Source organism: Salmo trutta, chromosome 36 (genome assembly GCF_901001165.1).
Source record: "Salmo trutta chromosome 36, fSalTru1.1, whole genome shotgun sequence".
In the NCBI taxonomy this organism is placed as follows: Eukaryota; Metazoa; Chordata; class Actinopteri; order Salmoniformes; family Salmonidae; genus Salmo; species Salmo trutta.
This window is the reverse complement of record NC_042992.1, coordinates 25,354,460-25,370,523: the sequence shown is the minus strand read 5'-3', so window position 1 is coordinate 25,370,523 and position 16,064 is coordinate 25,354,460. Positions and strand designations below refer to the sequence as shown.

The 16,064-nt window shown below is 42.5% G+C and overlaps 1 protein-coding gene across 1 annotated transcript; it reads right to left on the bottom strand.

The window, feature by feature from the left end:
* Nucleotides 1–11,222: 11,222 nt before the first annotated feature.
* LOC115175726 (zona pellucida sperm-binding protein 3-like) lies at nt 11,223–15,736 on the bottom strand. Its single transcript, XM_029735189.1, has 11 exons — nt 15,256–15,736; nt 15,057–15,172; nt 14,864–14,967; nt 13,944–14,121; nt 13,647–13,764; nt 13,414–13,499; nt 13,105–13,301; nt 12,755–12,931; nt 12,042–12,176; nt 11,839–11,967; nt 11,223–11,474 (listed from the first exon to the last, which is right to left on the bottom strand). Exons 1-10 carry the CDS (start codon nt 15,667–15,669, stop codon nt 11,843–11,845), a joined length of 1,650 nt encoding a protein of 549 aa, XP_029591049.1. The 5' UTR covers nt 15,670–15,736; the 3' UTR covers nt 11,223–11,474; nt 11,839–11,842.
* Nucleotides 15,737–16,064: the final 328 nt, after the last annotated feature.

The following is a 16,064-nucleotide window of genomic DNA, read 5'->3' as shown; positions in this document are numbered from 1 at the left end:
AGTTAAGAAGTAATCTGTAGCAGCTACTTACAGATTCCTTACTCAACTGAAAAATCTATCTATAGTAATTGGGCTGGCAAATGAATAGGCAGGGGCAATTTCTCAGATTGTTCTGGCAATTCTCAAAAATAGGAACATCATGAGAGTTAGGATGTTTGATATGCTTTTTCATGTATTGTAACAAAGTCAATAAAATAGAAAAACATGATAAAAGTGGCCATTTTAGGACTATACGTTCCCCCTGTAAGACCAATGATCTGTGAACTTACAGTTGAAGTCAGAAGTTAACATACACTTAGGTTGGAGTCATTGAAACTCGTTTTTCAACCACTCCACACATTTCTTGTTAACAAACTATAGTTTTGTCAAGTTGGTTAGGACATCTACTGTGTGCATGACACAAGTCATTTTTCCAACAATTGTTTACAGACAGATTATTTCACTTATAACTCACTGTATCACAATGACAGTGGGTCAGAATTTACATACACTAAATTGACTGTGCCTTTAAACAGCTTGGTAAATTCCAGAAAATGTCATGCTTTAGAAGCTTCTGATAGGCTAATTGACATAATTTGAGTCAATTGGAGGTGTATATGTGGATGTATTTCAAGGCCTACCTTCAAATTCAGAGCTTCTTTGCTTGAGATCATGGGAGAATCTAAAGAAATCAGCCAAGACCTCCACAAGTTTGCTTCATCCTTGAGAGCAATTTCCAAACGCCTGAAGGTACCACATTCATCTGTACAAACAATAGTACGAAAGTATAAACACCATGGGACCACACAGCCGTTATACCGCACAGGAAGGAGACGCATTCTGTCTCCTAGAGATGAACATACTTTGGTGTGAAAAGTGCAAATCAATCCCAGAACAACAGCAAAGGACCTTGTGAAGATACTGGAAGAAACGGGTACAAAAGTATCTATATCCACAATAAAACAAGTCCTATATCGACATAACCTGAAAGGCCACTCAGCAAGGAAGAAGCCCCTGCTCCAAAACCACCATAACAAAAGCCAGACTACGGTTTGCAACTACACATGGGGACAAAGATTATACTTTTAGGAGAAATCTCTGGTATAACGAAACAAAAATAGAACTGTTTGGCCATAATGACCATTATGTTTGGAGGAAAAATATGAACGCTTGCAAGCTGAAGAACACCATCCCAACTGTGAAGTACGGGGGTGGCAGCATCATGTTGTGGGGGTGGCAGCATCATGTTGTGGGGGTGCTTTACTGCAGGAGGGACTGGTGCACTTCACAAAATAGATGGCATCATGAGGCAGGAAAATTGTGGATATATTGAAGCAAAATCTCAAGACATCAGTCTGGAAGTTAAAGCTTGGTCGCAATTGGGTCTTCCAAATGGACAATGACCCCAAGCAGACTTCCAAAGTTGTGGCAAAAAGGACAACAATGTCAAGATATTGGAGTGGCCATCACAAAGCCCTAACCTCAATCCTATAGAAAATTTGTGGCCAGAACTGAAAAAGCATGTGTGAGCAAGGAGGCCTACAAACCTGACTCAGTTACACCAGCTCTGTCAGGAGGAATGGGCCAAAATTCACCCAACTTATTGTGGGAAGCTTGTGGAAGGCTACCTGAAATGTTTGACCCAAGTTAATCAATTAAAAGACAGTGCTACCAAATACACTCAATTAGTATGTCAACTTCTGACCCACTGGGAATGTGATGAAAGAAATAAAAGCTGAAATAAATCATTCTCTCTACTATTATTCTGAGATTTCACATTCTTAAAATAAAGTGGTGATCCTAACTGACCTAAGACAGGGAATTTTTACTAGGATTAAATGTCAGGAATTGTGAAAAACTGAGTTTACATACACCTTAGCAAAATACATTTCAACTCCGGACTTCAACTGTATATGATACAGACAACACCTTGGTGTCATTATACTCCTAATTGTGTGCTCTAAATATGGAGTATCACTACATTCTGAAATACAATTTTACACATGAATTTATTCAACACGAATCCCCCTGGTGATGACATTATCTGGAACTTGTGAGAACACCAACTTGTTTGAGTAGACCATAGAATCTGAGGGTTCCATAAAGAGAATTGAGATCATGAGGGGTTTTGAATTCTGAGAGCCATTTTGTTCTGTGACCTAAAAATGGGTGTATTCATTAGTCGGATTCCATTGCAAAACATTGTCTGTTACTCCAAACGGAAAACGTTCCGTTTGTGCTGTTTGGTTCCTAGAGTAAATGATAAACGGTTTTCCGTTGCAAAACGTTTTGCGACAGACAAAATGTTTAGCAACGGAATCCGACTACTGAATACAGCCCAGTTCATCCAGAGACACATTGTGGCCATTGCTGTTGAGGTACGAGTTTATCGATATGATCATAGTCGTCCTCAGTATATTCTACACAGACGGTGTAAGCCCCAATTGACGGCACTCCTTGACCTTCTTCAAAATGCTTCAGTTAGGTTACTTTATTTTCTCTGTCCATGCATCTATCATCGGCCCATCTTTGCAACAAACGAATGCAGCTTTCTACACTAAATGCCAATGACAAAATGAACACCTCAATGATGACAAGTTCATACATCCTCATACTTTTCTTCACCAGCAACATAAGCAAAAGAAAACAATAGAAAGTGATTAAGAATTAGACAGTGGTTTCTTCAATGGAACAACACTCCTAATCTAAAGTATAAACTCTCCAGTCAATACAAAGAACAATGAGTGTCCAATTGTATTTGATGAGGGAGAAAATATTCTGATACCCTGCCACACATGAATGTTTGACGAAACCAATGCCGGTGTGGGTGAAGGCTTTTTGTTCCAGCAAGCACTAACACAACTGATACCAATCAAGTCGTGAATGATGACTATGGTTGACAGAATCTGGGGTGTTGCTGATTGGCACTCAACTGCTTACACTGTCCCTAGAGTTCAGGGCCTGTATTCACATAGCTTCTTAGATTGAAGTGACTCAAATCCTATTCTTTTGTATATCTGATTCGAATCGGTTCATTTTCCTGCAGTCTGAACAGCCAAAAATCACATGGAATCAGATATTTCAAGCCACATTTCGAACCACCTTCGTCTATCCTTTTGTGGGCCCTAAGCGAGATTTGGTGGTGGGGCAATCTTTTTTGTGCCCACCTGTTGACAGCAGAGAGAAACATTTGTCTTTTAAAGTTTTTCCTGTAATTCTACATATTTTGCCATGGGGCGTAGAGAAAACGTTGCAGTTTTAAAGGAAGTCTTCTGCAGTTCTACACATTTTGCCATGGGGCGGAGAGAAAATGTAGCAGTTCTAAAGCAAATTTCCTGCAATTCTACACATTTTGCCATGACTTATGCCAGTTGTAAATGAGAACTTGTTCTCAACTAGCTTACCTGGTTAAATAAAGGTGAAATAAAAAACATACAAAAAATGATATCTGAGTGAGAGTGACTAACAAAATCAATGGAGCCCCATGGAAGTCAGGGCTCCTGTGCACATGCCCTGCGTGCCCAGTTGGTATTAGGCCATGATTACAAGTTTAGATAACTGGGGAGACTAATTTACCAATCAATTTGAATTTGCTGACATGGCTAATTGAGTGACTGTCAGTGACTGACAAAACAAGACAAAAACTGCTGATGCACAAACAAATGTCAAACTTGCACTTTGTGTATTCTACTATTCTAACTCTCAACAGTAAATTGAGTCTGACTAAGTTCCCCAAAAAATATATACAGTATCAGTCAAAAGTTTGAACACACCTACTCATTGAAGGATTTTTCTTTATTTTTACTATTTTCTGTATTGTAGAATAATATTGAAGACATCAAAACTATGAAATATGGAATCATGTAGTAACCAAAAAAGTATTAAACAAATCAAAATCTATTTTATATTTGAGATTCTTCAAAGTAGCCACCCTTTGCCTTGATAACAGCATTGCACACTCTTGACATTCTCTCAACCAGCGTCACCTGGAATGCTTTTCCAGCAGTCTTGAAGGAGTTCCCACATATGCTGACCACTTGTTGGCTGCTTTTCCTTCACTCTGCGGTTCAACTCATCCAAAACCATCTAAATTGTGTTGAGGTTGGGTGATTGTGGAGGCCAGATCATCTGATGCAGCAATCGATCACTCTCCTTAGTCAAATAGCCCTTGCACAGCCTGGAGGTGTGTTTGGTTATTGTCCTGTTGAAAAACAAAACAAATCAAATGTTATTGGTCACATGCACGTGTTTATCAGATGTTATTGCAGGTGTAGCGAAATGCCTGTGTTTCTAGCTCCAACAGTGCAATAATATCTAACAAGTAATATTTAACAATTTCACAACATATACCCAATACACAGAAATCTAAGTAAAGGAATGTAATTAAGAATATATAAATATATGTACGAGCAATGTCAGAGCGGCATAGACTAAGATACAGTAGAATAGAATACAGTATATACACTACCGTTCAAAAGTTTGGGGTCAGTTAGAAATGTCCTTGTTTTTGAAAGAAAAGCAAATAACATCAAATTGATCAAAAATGCAGTGTAGACATTGTTAACCTCTCTAGGGTCGGCGGGACGAAATCGTCCTTTCAAAATTTTTACAAAATAAAATAAATTACCAACTATTAATGTTGTAAATGACTATTGTAGCTGGAAATGGCAGATTATCTATGGAATACCTACATAGGTGTACAGAGGCTTATTATCAGCAACCATCACTCCTGTGTTCCAATGGCGTGTTGTGTTAGCTAAGAAGCTAATTGATCACTTGAAAACCCTTTTGCAATTATGTTAGCACTGCTGAAAACTGTTGTGCTGATGCAATAAAACTGGCCTTTAGACTAGTTGAGTATCTGGAGCAGCAGCATTTGTGGGTTTGATTAAAGGCTCAAAATGGCCAGAAACAAAGAACTTTCTTCTGAAACTTGTCAGTCTATTCTTGTTCTGAGAAATGAAGGCTATTCCATGCGAGAAATTGCCAAGAAACTGAAGATCTCGTTCAACGCTGTGTACTACTCCCTTCACAGAACAGAGCAAACTGGCTCTAACCAGAATAGAAAGAGGAGTGGGAGGCCCTGGTGCACAACTGAGCAAGAGGACAAGTACATTAGAGTGTCTAGTTTGAGAAACAGATGCCTTACAATTTCTTTACTGACTGCCTCATTAAATAGTACATGCAAAACACCAGTCTCAACGTCAACAGTGAAGTGGCGACTCTGGGATGCTGGCCTTCTAGGCAGAGTTGCAAAGAAAAAGCCATATCTCAGACTGGCCAATAAAAATAAAATATTAAGATGGGCAAAAGAACACAGACACTGGACAGAGGAAGATTGGAAAAAAGTGTTATGGACAGACAAATCTAAGTTTGAGGTGTTCGGATCACAAAGAAGAACATTCGTGAGATGCAGAAAAAATGTAAAGATGCTGGAGGAGTGCTTGATGCCATCTGTCAAGCATGGTGGAGGCAATGTGATGGGCTGGGGGGTGCTTTGGTGGCGGTAAAGTGGGAGATTTGTACAGGGTAAAAGAGATCTTGAGGAAGGAAGGCTATCACTCCATTTTGCAATGTCATGCCATACCCTGTGGACGGCTCTCAATTGGAGCCAATTTCCTCCTACAACAGGACAAAGACCCAAAGCACAGCTCCAAACTATGCAAAAATGATTTAGGGAAGTAGCAGTCAGCTGGTATTCTGTCTATAATGGAGTGGCCAGCACAGTCACTGGATCTCAACCCTATTGAGATGTTGTGGGAGTAGCTTGACCGTATGGTACATAAGAAGTGTCCATCAAGCCAATCCAATATGTGGGAGGTGCTTCAGGATGCATGGGGTGAAATCTCTTCAGATTACCTCAACATATTGACAACTAGAATGGCAAAGGCTTGCAAAGCTGTAATTGCTGCAAAGGTAGGATTCTTTGACGAAAGCAAAGTTTGAAGGACACAATTATTATTTCAATTAAAAATTATTATTTATAACCTTGTCAAGGTCTTGACTATATTTCCTACTCATTTTGCAACTCATTTCATGTATGTTTTGATGGAAAACAAGGACAATTTCTAAGTGACCCCAAGCTTTTGAACGGTAGTGTACATATGAGTAATGCAAAATATGTAAACATTATTAGTGACTAGTGTTCCATTTATTAAAGTGGCCAGTGATTTCAAGTCTATGTATAATGGCAGCAGCCGCTAATGTGCTAGTGATGGCTATTTAACAGTCTGATGGCCTTGAGATAGCAGCTGTTTTTCAGTTTCTCGGTCCCAGCTTTGATGCACCTGTACTGACCTGGCCTTCTGGATGATAGCAGGGTGAACAGACAGTGGCTCAGGTGGTTGTTATCCTTGATAATCTTTTTGGCCTTCCTGTGACATTGGGTGCTGTAGGTGTCCTGGAGGGCACGTAGTTTGCCCCCGGTGATGCATTGGGCAGACCGTACAACCCTCTGGAGAGCCCTGAGGTTGCGGACGGTGCAGTTGCCGTACCAGGTTGTGATACAGCCCAACAGGATGCTCTCAATTGTGCATCTGTAAAAGTTTGTGAGGGTTAAAGTGCCAAGACAAATTTCTTCAGCCTCCTGAAGTTGAAGAGGGTGCTTTTGCGCCTTCTTCACCACACTGTCTCTGTGAGTGGACCATTTCAGTTTGTCAGTGATGTGTACGCCAAGGAACTTTTAGCATTCCACCTTCTCCACTGCAGTCCCGTTGACGTGGATAGGGGTGCTCCCTCAGCGGTTTCCAGAAATCCACGATCATCAGGTTATTTTCCTGCCACCACACTCCCAGAGCCCTCAACTCCTCCCTGAGGGCTGTCTCATCATTGTTGGTAATCAAGCCTACTACTGTTGTGTCGTCTACAACTTGATGATTGAGTTGGAGGCGTGCGTGGCCACGCAGTCATGGGTGAACAGGGAGTACAGGAGGGGGCTGAGCACGCACCCTTGTGGGGCCCCAGTGTTGAGGATCAGCGAAGTGGAGGTGTTGTTTCCTACCTTCACCACCTGGAGGTGGCCCGTCAGGAAGTTCAGGAGCCTGCTGCAGAGGGTAGGGTTGAGACCCAGGGACTCAAACTTAACGATGAGCTTGGAAAGTACTATGGTGTTGAATGGAGTTCAAAATGGAGTTGTGGTCAGATTTGCCGAAAGGAGGGCGTAGGAGGGCCTTTTAGGTATCCTGGAACTTGGTGTAGCGGTGGTCGAGTGTTTTAGCAGCGCGAGTACTACAGTCAAAGTGTTGATAGAACTTCCGCAGCCTTTTTCTCAAATTTGCTTTGTTAAAATCCGCAGCTACAATAAATGCGGCTTCAGGATATGTGGTTTCCAGTTTGCATAAAATCCAGGGAAGTTCCTTGAGGGCCGTTGTGGTTTTGGCTTGAGGGGGGATATACACGACTGTTAATATAACCGAAGAGAACTCTCTTGGGAAATAACACGTTCGGCATTTGATTGTGAGGTATTCTAGGTCGGGTGAACAAAAGGACTTTAGTTCCTGTATGTTATCACAATCACATCATGAGTCGTTAATCATGAAGCATACACCCCCGCCCTTCTTCTTCCTGGTGATATATTTATTCCTGTCTGCGCGATGAACTTAGATCACAGCTGGCTGGACAGACACAGACAGTATATCCCAAGAGAGCCATGTTTCTGTGAAACAGAGTATGTTACAATCCCTGATGTCTCTCTGGAAAGAAATTCTCGCCCTGAGCTCGGCATCTTTATTGATCAGAGACTGAACATTAGTGAATAGTATACTCGGAAACGGTGGGTGGTGTGCGCGCGTCCTAAGTCGGACTAGAAACCACTCCAAGTAACTCGTGGAATCAGTTCAATTGCCCTGGGGGGTGCGAACAAAGGATCTGATTTGGGAAAGTCGTATTCCTGGTCGTAATGGTGAGTTACCGCCTCTCTGATATCCAAAAGTTCTTCTTGGCTTTATGTAATAACAGAAAACGTTTTCTGGGCTAATAATGTAAGAAATAATACATAAAAAAATGAAATACTGCAAAGTTTCCTAAGAGCTAGAAGCACGGAAGCTCTCTGTCGGCGCCATTTTCAGGACACAAAGTGCAAACCAGATGGAAAGGCGTATCGCTGCAGAATGCTGTGGTGGCCATGCTGGTTAAGTGTGCCTTGAATTCTAAATAAATCACAGTGTAACCAGCAAAGCACCCCCACACCTCCATGCTTCACAGTGGGAACCACACATGCGGAGATCATTCGTTCACCTACTCTGCGTCTCACAAAGACATGGCTGTTGGAACCAAAAATCTAAAATTTGGATTCATCAGACCAAAGGACATATTTTCACTGGTCTAATGTCCATTGCTCGTGTTTCTTGGCACAAGCAAGTCTCTTCTTATTATTGGTGTCCTTTAGTAGTAGTTTCTTTGCAGCAATTTGACCATGAACGCCTGATTCACACAGCCTCCTTTGAACAGTTGATGTTGAGGTGTGTCTGCAATCTGAGGTGCGATTAACTCAAATGAACTTATCCTCTACAGCAGAGGTAACTCTGGGTCTTCCTTTCCTATGGCGGTCCTCATGAGAGCCAGTTTCATCATAGCGATTCATGGTTTTTGCGACTGCACTTGAAGAAATGTTCAAAGTTCTTGAAATTTTCCAGATTGACTGACCTTTATGTCTTAAAGTAACGATGGACTGTCCTTTCTCTTTGATGATTTGAGCTTTTCTTGCCATAATATGGACTTGGTCTTTTACCAAATTGGGCTATCTACGTTGTCACAACACAACTGATCGGCTCAAACGCATTAAGAAGGAAAGAAATTCCACAAATGTACTTTTAACAAGGCACACCTGTTAAATGAAATGCATTCCAGGTGACTACCTCATAAAGCTAGTTGAGAGAATGCCAAGAGAATGCCAAGAGTGTGCAATGCTGTCATCAAGGCAAAGGGTGGCTACTTTGAAGAATCTCAAATATAAATGGATTTGATTAACACCATTTTGGTTACTGCATGATTCCATATGTGTTATTTCATAGATTTGATGTCTTCACTATTATTCTAAAAATAGGAAAAAATAAAAATAAATCCTTGAATGAGTAGGTGTGTCCAAACTTTTGACTGGTACTGTATATATGTATAAACCTTTTTGGGTCGGGGGCCCCTAAGCGACCGCTTATGTCTGGACCTGGCCCTGACCTTCCAAGGTGGTTTGAAATCAGATACAAATTTGATTCCCGGCCATGCGACTTGTGTCTAGCGATCAAATCTGATCTATTTGCCCTCGTGGTTTTTAGACTGCTATTTTACATATCTTGTTGCTTGCTAGTTACTCGGTTGACAGTTTGACAAGAACATGTATTGCTTACAGACAAATTAGTGAATGTGCTAGAAAGCTACCTAGCTAGCTAGTTGACTGCTGTGGTGAGCCATAAAGGACTCGTATTGAAAATAGTTTAATTGTCCTTTGAGGCTTTAAGTGTTCTAACACTATGATTTTGAACATTCAAAGAAACTGGGAACATCCATGGTAGGCTTTGTTATCACCTTAGCTTGGAGAGTCAGCATTCCAAAACACAGCAGCACCCACCTGTAGCACATGCTCCAGCAGATATATTTCACTGGTCACCCCCAAAGCCAATTCCTCATTTGGTCACCTTCCCTTTCAGTTCTCTGCTGCCAATGACTGGAACGAATTGCAAAAGTCACTGAAGCTGGAGACTCATATCTCCCTCACTAACTTTAAGCACCAGCTGTCAGTGCAGCTCACAGATCACTGCACCTGTACATAGCTCATCTGTAAATAGCCCATCCAACTACCTCATCCCCATACTGTTATATTTTGTTGGTCCTTTGCACCCCAGTATCTCTACTTGCACATCTATCACTCGTGTTTAATTGCTAAATTGTAATTATTTTGCCACTATGGCCTATTTATTGCCTTACTTCCCTTGCACAAATTGTATATAGACTTTTTTTCCTATTGTGTTATTGACTGCATGTTTGATTATTCCATGTGTAACTCCGTGTTGTCTCACTGCTTTGCTTTATCTTGGCCAGGTTGCAGTTGTAAATGAGAACTTGTTCTCAACTAGCCTACCTGGTTCAAAAGGTGAAATAAAAAATACATGTAAGACAGATGTGAGCACTAGGCCTTGCAGTGTGGCCTAAAAGGCAAAACCGATCCATTGATAAGCTGTTCTATCCTCCGATGCGCTTTGGGAATATGGGCCTAGAACCCTAAGGCCATTGGCTGCATTTAAACAGGCAGCCCAATTCTGATCCTTTTTTCACTAATTGGCCTTTTGACCAATCCGATCTGAAAAAACATCTTTTGCGATTGGTCTTGACCAATTAGTAGAAAAAGATCAGAATTGTGCTGCCTGTCTAAATGCAGCCATATAAATTGTGTGAATTGGCACCCGATCATTTCTCATCTCTTGTTGAAATCAGAATAGGTGCTGTGGCAATCTCGTGCGCATTTCTGACCGTAACGCCTGCCCAACTAGATGCTTAAGCGTTGCATCCAGTGGTTGTGCCGCGTCCAACAGTGCATCAGATTGCTGTATGTGGTTAGCCGAGTTAAATACATTACCAGGCATTTTAAGATCTGGCATACATCTGCAATGTAGTCAGGGAGGAACGTGACCAAAGCCTTTCCATTGACTGAGGCTAGGCGTACACCAGACGAAACCCCAAAACGTGGGTTTTAGCACTAAATTATCCTTGTGGATAATAATGGAAGTCTCACAAAGGGGCGGGGTTTAAGGAAAAGGACCAGTTAGAAGTGCCAGTGCCGATTTCTGGTTCCAGGCCGCCAGTGGAGGTTGAGGCAAACACGGGTTTGATACCATTCCACTGCAGTTACCACAAGCCCGGTCTCCCCAATTAAGGGGCCACCAACCTCCTGTGCAGTCCACCCATTCATCAGACCCTTTATAGCTGGAGTTCACATTGCAAGCCCAATTTCTCAGAATGCCCTGTAACTTACATGCTCAATCAGGAACCTTGGGACAGAGTCACACTAATCCAGGATGTGATGTCTGGCTATGCAAACACCAATACAGACCAAAGACTACGCTAGGAAATGTCAGTTGGCAGCAACAGTGAAGGGGTTCCATACCAAGTGCAACATTCTTGTTGGTTGAGCCTACTACTGAATATGCGTTGCCCTTCTACATTGCTGGGCACTCACTTTAACAAATGAAGGCAATATTTCAGATTACTCTAGCATGTAGTGCATAATGGTGAAGACAGAAAGTCAGTCGAAGTAGCATTAAATCATTTATTTTTCAAAGAGATTAACAGGCATCATCTCAGTGTTGTGGTAGTCCCTTCACTGGTTGAGTTCGCCAGGAGCAGATGTGGTGGTGCTCATGTCACTTTGTTGTAGGGGCATCCTTGTGTGCTGGGACATCAGGACTGGCACCAACCTCAGTGAGTTGGTGTGCTGCTGCTTGGAGCAAGTCTATTATGGGCCACCACGACAACAGCGCCTTCCAGTTCTAGAAATAGATAGTGGACTGGGAACATATTCCTTCTTTATGAAACACATCAAAAGCTCTGAAGTCAGATATTTTAAAGTGATACTGGCAAGTGCCATGTGCAGGTTGACATTTATCGAGACGGTATTGTCCTGGAGGCAGAACTTAGCGATTACCACTAGATGGAAAGTCAAAGTTGGCTACATTGTAACAATGTATGCTTTTAATTTAATGTTAAGCATTAGGGTTGGCAGTGAGGTTAATGTTTAAAAATCATATTTTATTACTTTGTGGCTGTGCCAGCTAGTGAACATTCTGCGGAGCCATCCCAATAAGTGCTAACCTGCTTGCCATGTGCAGGTTATTTAACTCTAAAATAGCAGTACCATCATCCCATACATACCCTTTCAATAGGTTCCAATCTCATTCTGATCCTTCTCTTCACCCAGACCCTCTTTCTCTGTGGTAACCTCAAGGTCTCCAATGGGCTCAGGTGTAGGAATCAACTCAGGGTCTGGGGTGGCCTCCAGCTCTGAGAACAGACTATTTAGCACAGAGCCTACATGCAATTATCATACATGCAAAACAGTAAAGTACTGTCATTACCTCTTTGGGCGATTAGTTCTTTCTGCTTGATGAAGCCATCATATGTTGCAGAGCTAACGAGACCGTGCTTGTTGTTGGGTCCAAACCTCAGGCCCAAGGGACTAGCCGCATTTTGGGATTGGGCGAAATAAGGTCCTGGAATTAAATGGAACAGATTAACACAGCCAGTGTTGGCAGAATTGCTAGCCTATAGGGATAGGAAAAGACAGGTGTCCGAAGTGGCACCCGATGACCTATAGAGTGCACTACTTTTGGCCAGTGCATCATGGTCTGGGCAATAGTCGAGACATCCTGGTTGCCTCCCACACATTTTAAAAACTGGCTTTACACTTCTGTACCTACTGGAATGTGAGTTTGGCATAGAGGAACTAAGTCTGCCTATGTCACTACCTGATCCGCTTGAATACATACAAAATAGTAGCTGCAAGATGGAGATCAGTTCTTTTTAATGAGTGCATTATGCAAGTGGCTAGTTTGCCTCAACTACCTTCACTAAAACCACTGCAAAGGTATTCCCTGCAAAATTTGGTTTCAAATCATGACCTTCTGCTATGTCTGCCTCGTGATTTGTTGGGAGAAGTTGCCAAACGAGTCAGTCATTGAAACCAGACCCTAGTCACTGCTGTTGCCTAGGGTTGGGTTATCAAGACTACCTGTTCAAAGGTAGTGCACTACATAAGGAATAAGATTATGCCTTGTCAGAGTCAAATTACCTCTCTTGAAGTCCATGCCACTCCAACGACTGCCAGGTGATACGGGCTTCCTGTCCCCTGTTGAGGCAGGGAAGCCAGGTATATCGATACCTCCACTCATCCGTGGAGATAGAGGTGTACTCTTCTGTTTACTTGGGAGGACCATCATGGGGCCCAAAGTAGTATCCTGGTCCCATACTAAAAGGACAACACATTAATTAAACACATGCAAGCACACACCTTTGCAGTCAAGACACTTTCAATTAGTCTTCTCCAATATGGTTGAGATGGAAATTGAGGGAAGGTCCCAACCCTGCAATGTGTTTTGAGAAGGTGGTGACAGAATAGAGGGATTAAGATGTCAAATACACCTTTCTTGGCCTTCATCCCAATACTCCAATTGTCACCAGAGACTGGGGGTTTGTTGCGGTAGACACGAGGTTCAAGTTGGCTACCACCTAGTCTTGGACTGAGGGGACGTTGTGCTGGAGCTTGATCAACCCCCTTCTGTCTACTCAGGCTTAGACAACGCCCACATAGCAAATCATTCTCATCAGCAGACCTCCATCTGAAATGTATGAAAGATCTACTCATGGACCAAGAACACAGCATTTTTTTTAAATGGTATGGTTATTCCAGTGAATAGGTCACAGCAGCTAAGGAAATATGACTTATCCCACCTGCCATCAATGAAGGAGCATGCCTTGTTGCTAGGCTCTGCATGGTCCATGACAGGGACTGCCATAAGGTGGCAGGTGATGTACAGCTGTAAAAAACAGGATGAGCAAAACAAAGATGCAGAATCACAGTAGCCTACATAATGTCTGTAAATTATGTTACTGTAGAATAATTTTACTACAGTACCCGTAATGGCCTCTACAACATCTGTTCTTTTTTTAAATACCGCCCTCACCTCTGCCCTGTCCTCCTGGTAGAACCTAAAGGCATCAATGTGGAACCCGAGCTTGTTGTCCTGGGTTCTACGCATGAAACCAGAGCGGGAACCAGGCAGCTGGGAATCCGTCAAGCACCTGGAGGGAGATACATATTGGGGCATCTGCCTTAGTAACCAATTAAGAAGTCTCAAAGAAACCACCAAGCACCAGTTGACTACTTTAAAAATGGTGGAAGCCCTCAAATGGCATATTCTATCGTTCTCTACGGGCCAGCCGGAGAATAGTCGTTCTAAGCCATTTTCCCCCCTGCTTACCCATCACTCTCAATGAAGACATATCTGGGGACAGAGTTGCTATCAGGGTCCAGTGTGGCCACGCAGCTGCTAACAAAGACCCTGAGCCTGGTGTGGTGAGCAACCCTGACAGACGCCTCAATGTTGATGGGATCACCCAGGAAGTAGACTCCAGAACCCCGCTCATAGAGCCAGTCACCTGGAAAGGAAATGGCAGTAAAGACAGGTTATCCAATAATCAACTAAAGGAGCCTAACATTACTCCTTATAGTCCAAGGACCATCTGTTTAGATGTGACGTGGCCCTGGCAGCTAAAGCCTCTATTGCAGTATAGTTCAAGAAACAAAGCCCTCTTGCATATCGCATCAAAATCACTTCACACGCGCAACACTTAGTTACTCTACACCATTTAGTTGTAGCCGACAGTATTTCAGTGACAACACGTTTGTGGCGTCAATCTTCCGTTTATACACAGGTGTTTGAAGACGCAGATAACTAATTAGCACAGGTACGCCTCTGTCTTCTGTATGTCAACCACGAAAATGTGTCGCTGATGTGAAAGACCGTACTGCAAGCGATGCGTTTTAAAGTTACGAACGCGAGTCGCTATTAAAACTACCCCGGCCAGAACTTATTGTCAATAGGCGCTAAACTAGTGAGCATCTAATAATGGATTCAAATGAGGGGTTTGTTAACAGGGCCATGTTTAGTATGCAAACTGTATAACATTGCAGACAGAAGTGTCCCCCATAAGTTGTCTGATGTGATTCCGTATTTTGCATGTCAGAAGAGCATTTGTGCTACATAGTACATTTATATCTGAACATTCAATTCACGGGTTTTACCAAGCTTCTGGGAGAGCGCCATTGTACCCTTTAGATTATCTGAATGTTCAACAAAATAGTACCCTGCGAAGCGCAGCCCAGGATTCATATACCCACTTGTCATAAGCTTCAATGAGAACTGCAGGGTGTCTTCAGCAGACACTGTGGCGGTGAAAGGGATCCAGGTCGGCTGGAGAGAATAACTGTCCAAACTGTACTTCCTGAAACAGAAAGTACAGGCCGGTAAATAAACCAATAGGTCAACGCAGGATTCATATGATCATCATACAACAGTATAGCCTAAACTCACATTTCATAATGACACTCAATTGGGATTACAGCACCATCCATTCGAATAACCCCATCTGGTGTGGTTCTGGGTGTATATCTGAGGAGGTTTGTGTAGATCAATGAGTCTTCGGTTATCTGTGGATTCACAAAGCAGCATTTAAGAGAAGGTTGTTTCAAGAAGTCAACTACTGAAAAAAATATATATATATATATATTACCAGGTTCTTGGTTCCACAGTCCGAAAGTGCTGCAAATATTCTGTACTCATCTCCGGCTGCTGACGCTGTTGCCCTACAGGGCTCTTGGTCTTGGTACTGTTCAACTCCAAGTCGCAGGTCATCCACGTCGATTGGATTACCGAGTTGAAACAGATCAGCCTTCACGACTATCTCCATGTAGTCTGAATGGCACGTCACAGCGACAGTTTCTACTCGAACTGGCCTTGAAACTGTTTGTTGGAGTGGAGGCTGTTTAAAGCGGGGACGATTGTCAAATTGCCTTGGAAGTTGTTGCCATGTGTCAGTGCTAGAAGTATATGACAAAGCAGGAGAGATTAAGAAGTTTTCCACAAGTAAAAACCAAACCAGTTGCTTGAACAATAACCTGAGCGCGTTTGCCATCATGAGTCCCATGCCAACAACTAATGTGACTCTGTAGGTTAGAGGACAGCGTGCCTCTGCTATGCTACAATTGATGAAACTGAGGTAGCTTTTAACAACCAACCAGGCTGCACACCTGGGCTGGATTATGCCCTAATTGGGCCTTGCATCTGATTAGTCAAGATCTTTAATTGGCACGCATGTTCAAATCAAATCACATTTTATTTGTCACATACACATGGTTAGCAGATGTTAATGCGAGTGTAGCGAAATGCTTGTGCTTCTGCTTCCGACAGTGCAGTAATATCTACCAAGTAATCTAACAGTTCCCCAACAACTACAACTAATACACACAAATCTAAAAGGGGTGAATGAGAATATGTACATAGAAATATATGGATGAACGATGGCTAAGGTGCAATAGATGG

Excerpts from the sequence above, each read along its gene's own strand:
- LOC115175726 (XM_029735189.1), bottom strand. The coding sequence starts at position 15,669 with ATGGGACTCATGATGGCAAACGCGCTCAGGTTATTGTTCAAGCAACTG. Across the intron at positions 14,122-14,863 it reads CTCATTGAAGCTTATGACAA|GTGACTGGCTCTATGAGCGG; the intron begins GTGGGTATATGA and ends TTTCCTTTCCAG. Across the intron at positions 12,177-12,754 it reads TGGCATGGACTTCAAGAGAG|GACCTTATTTCGCCCAATCC; the intron begins GTAATTTGACTC and ends ATTTAATTCCAG.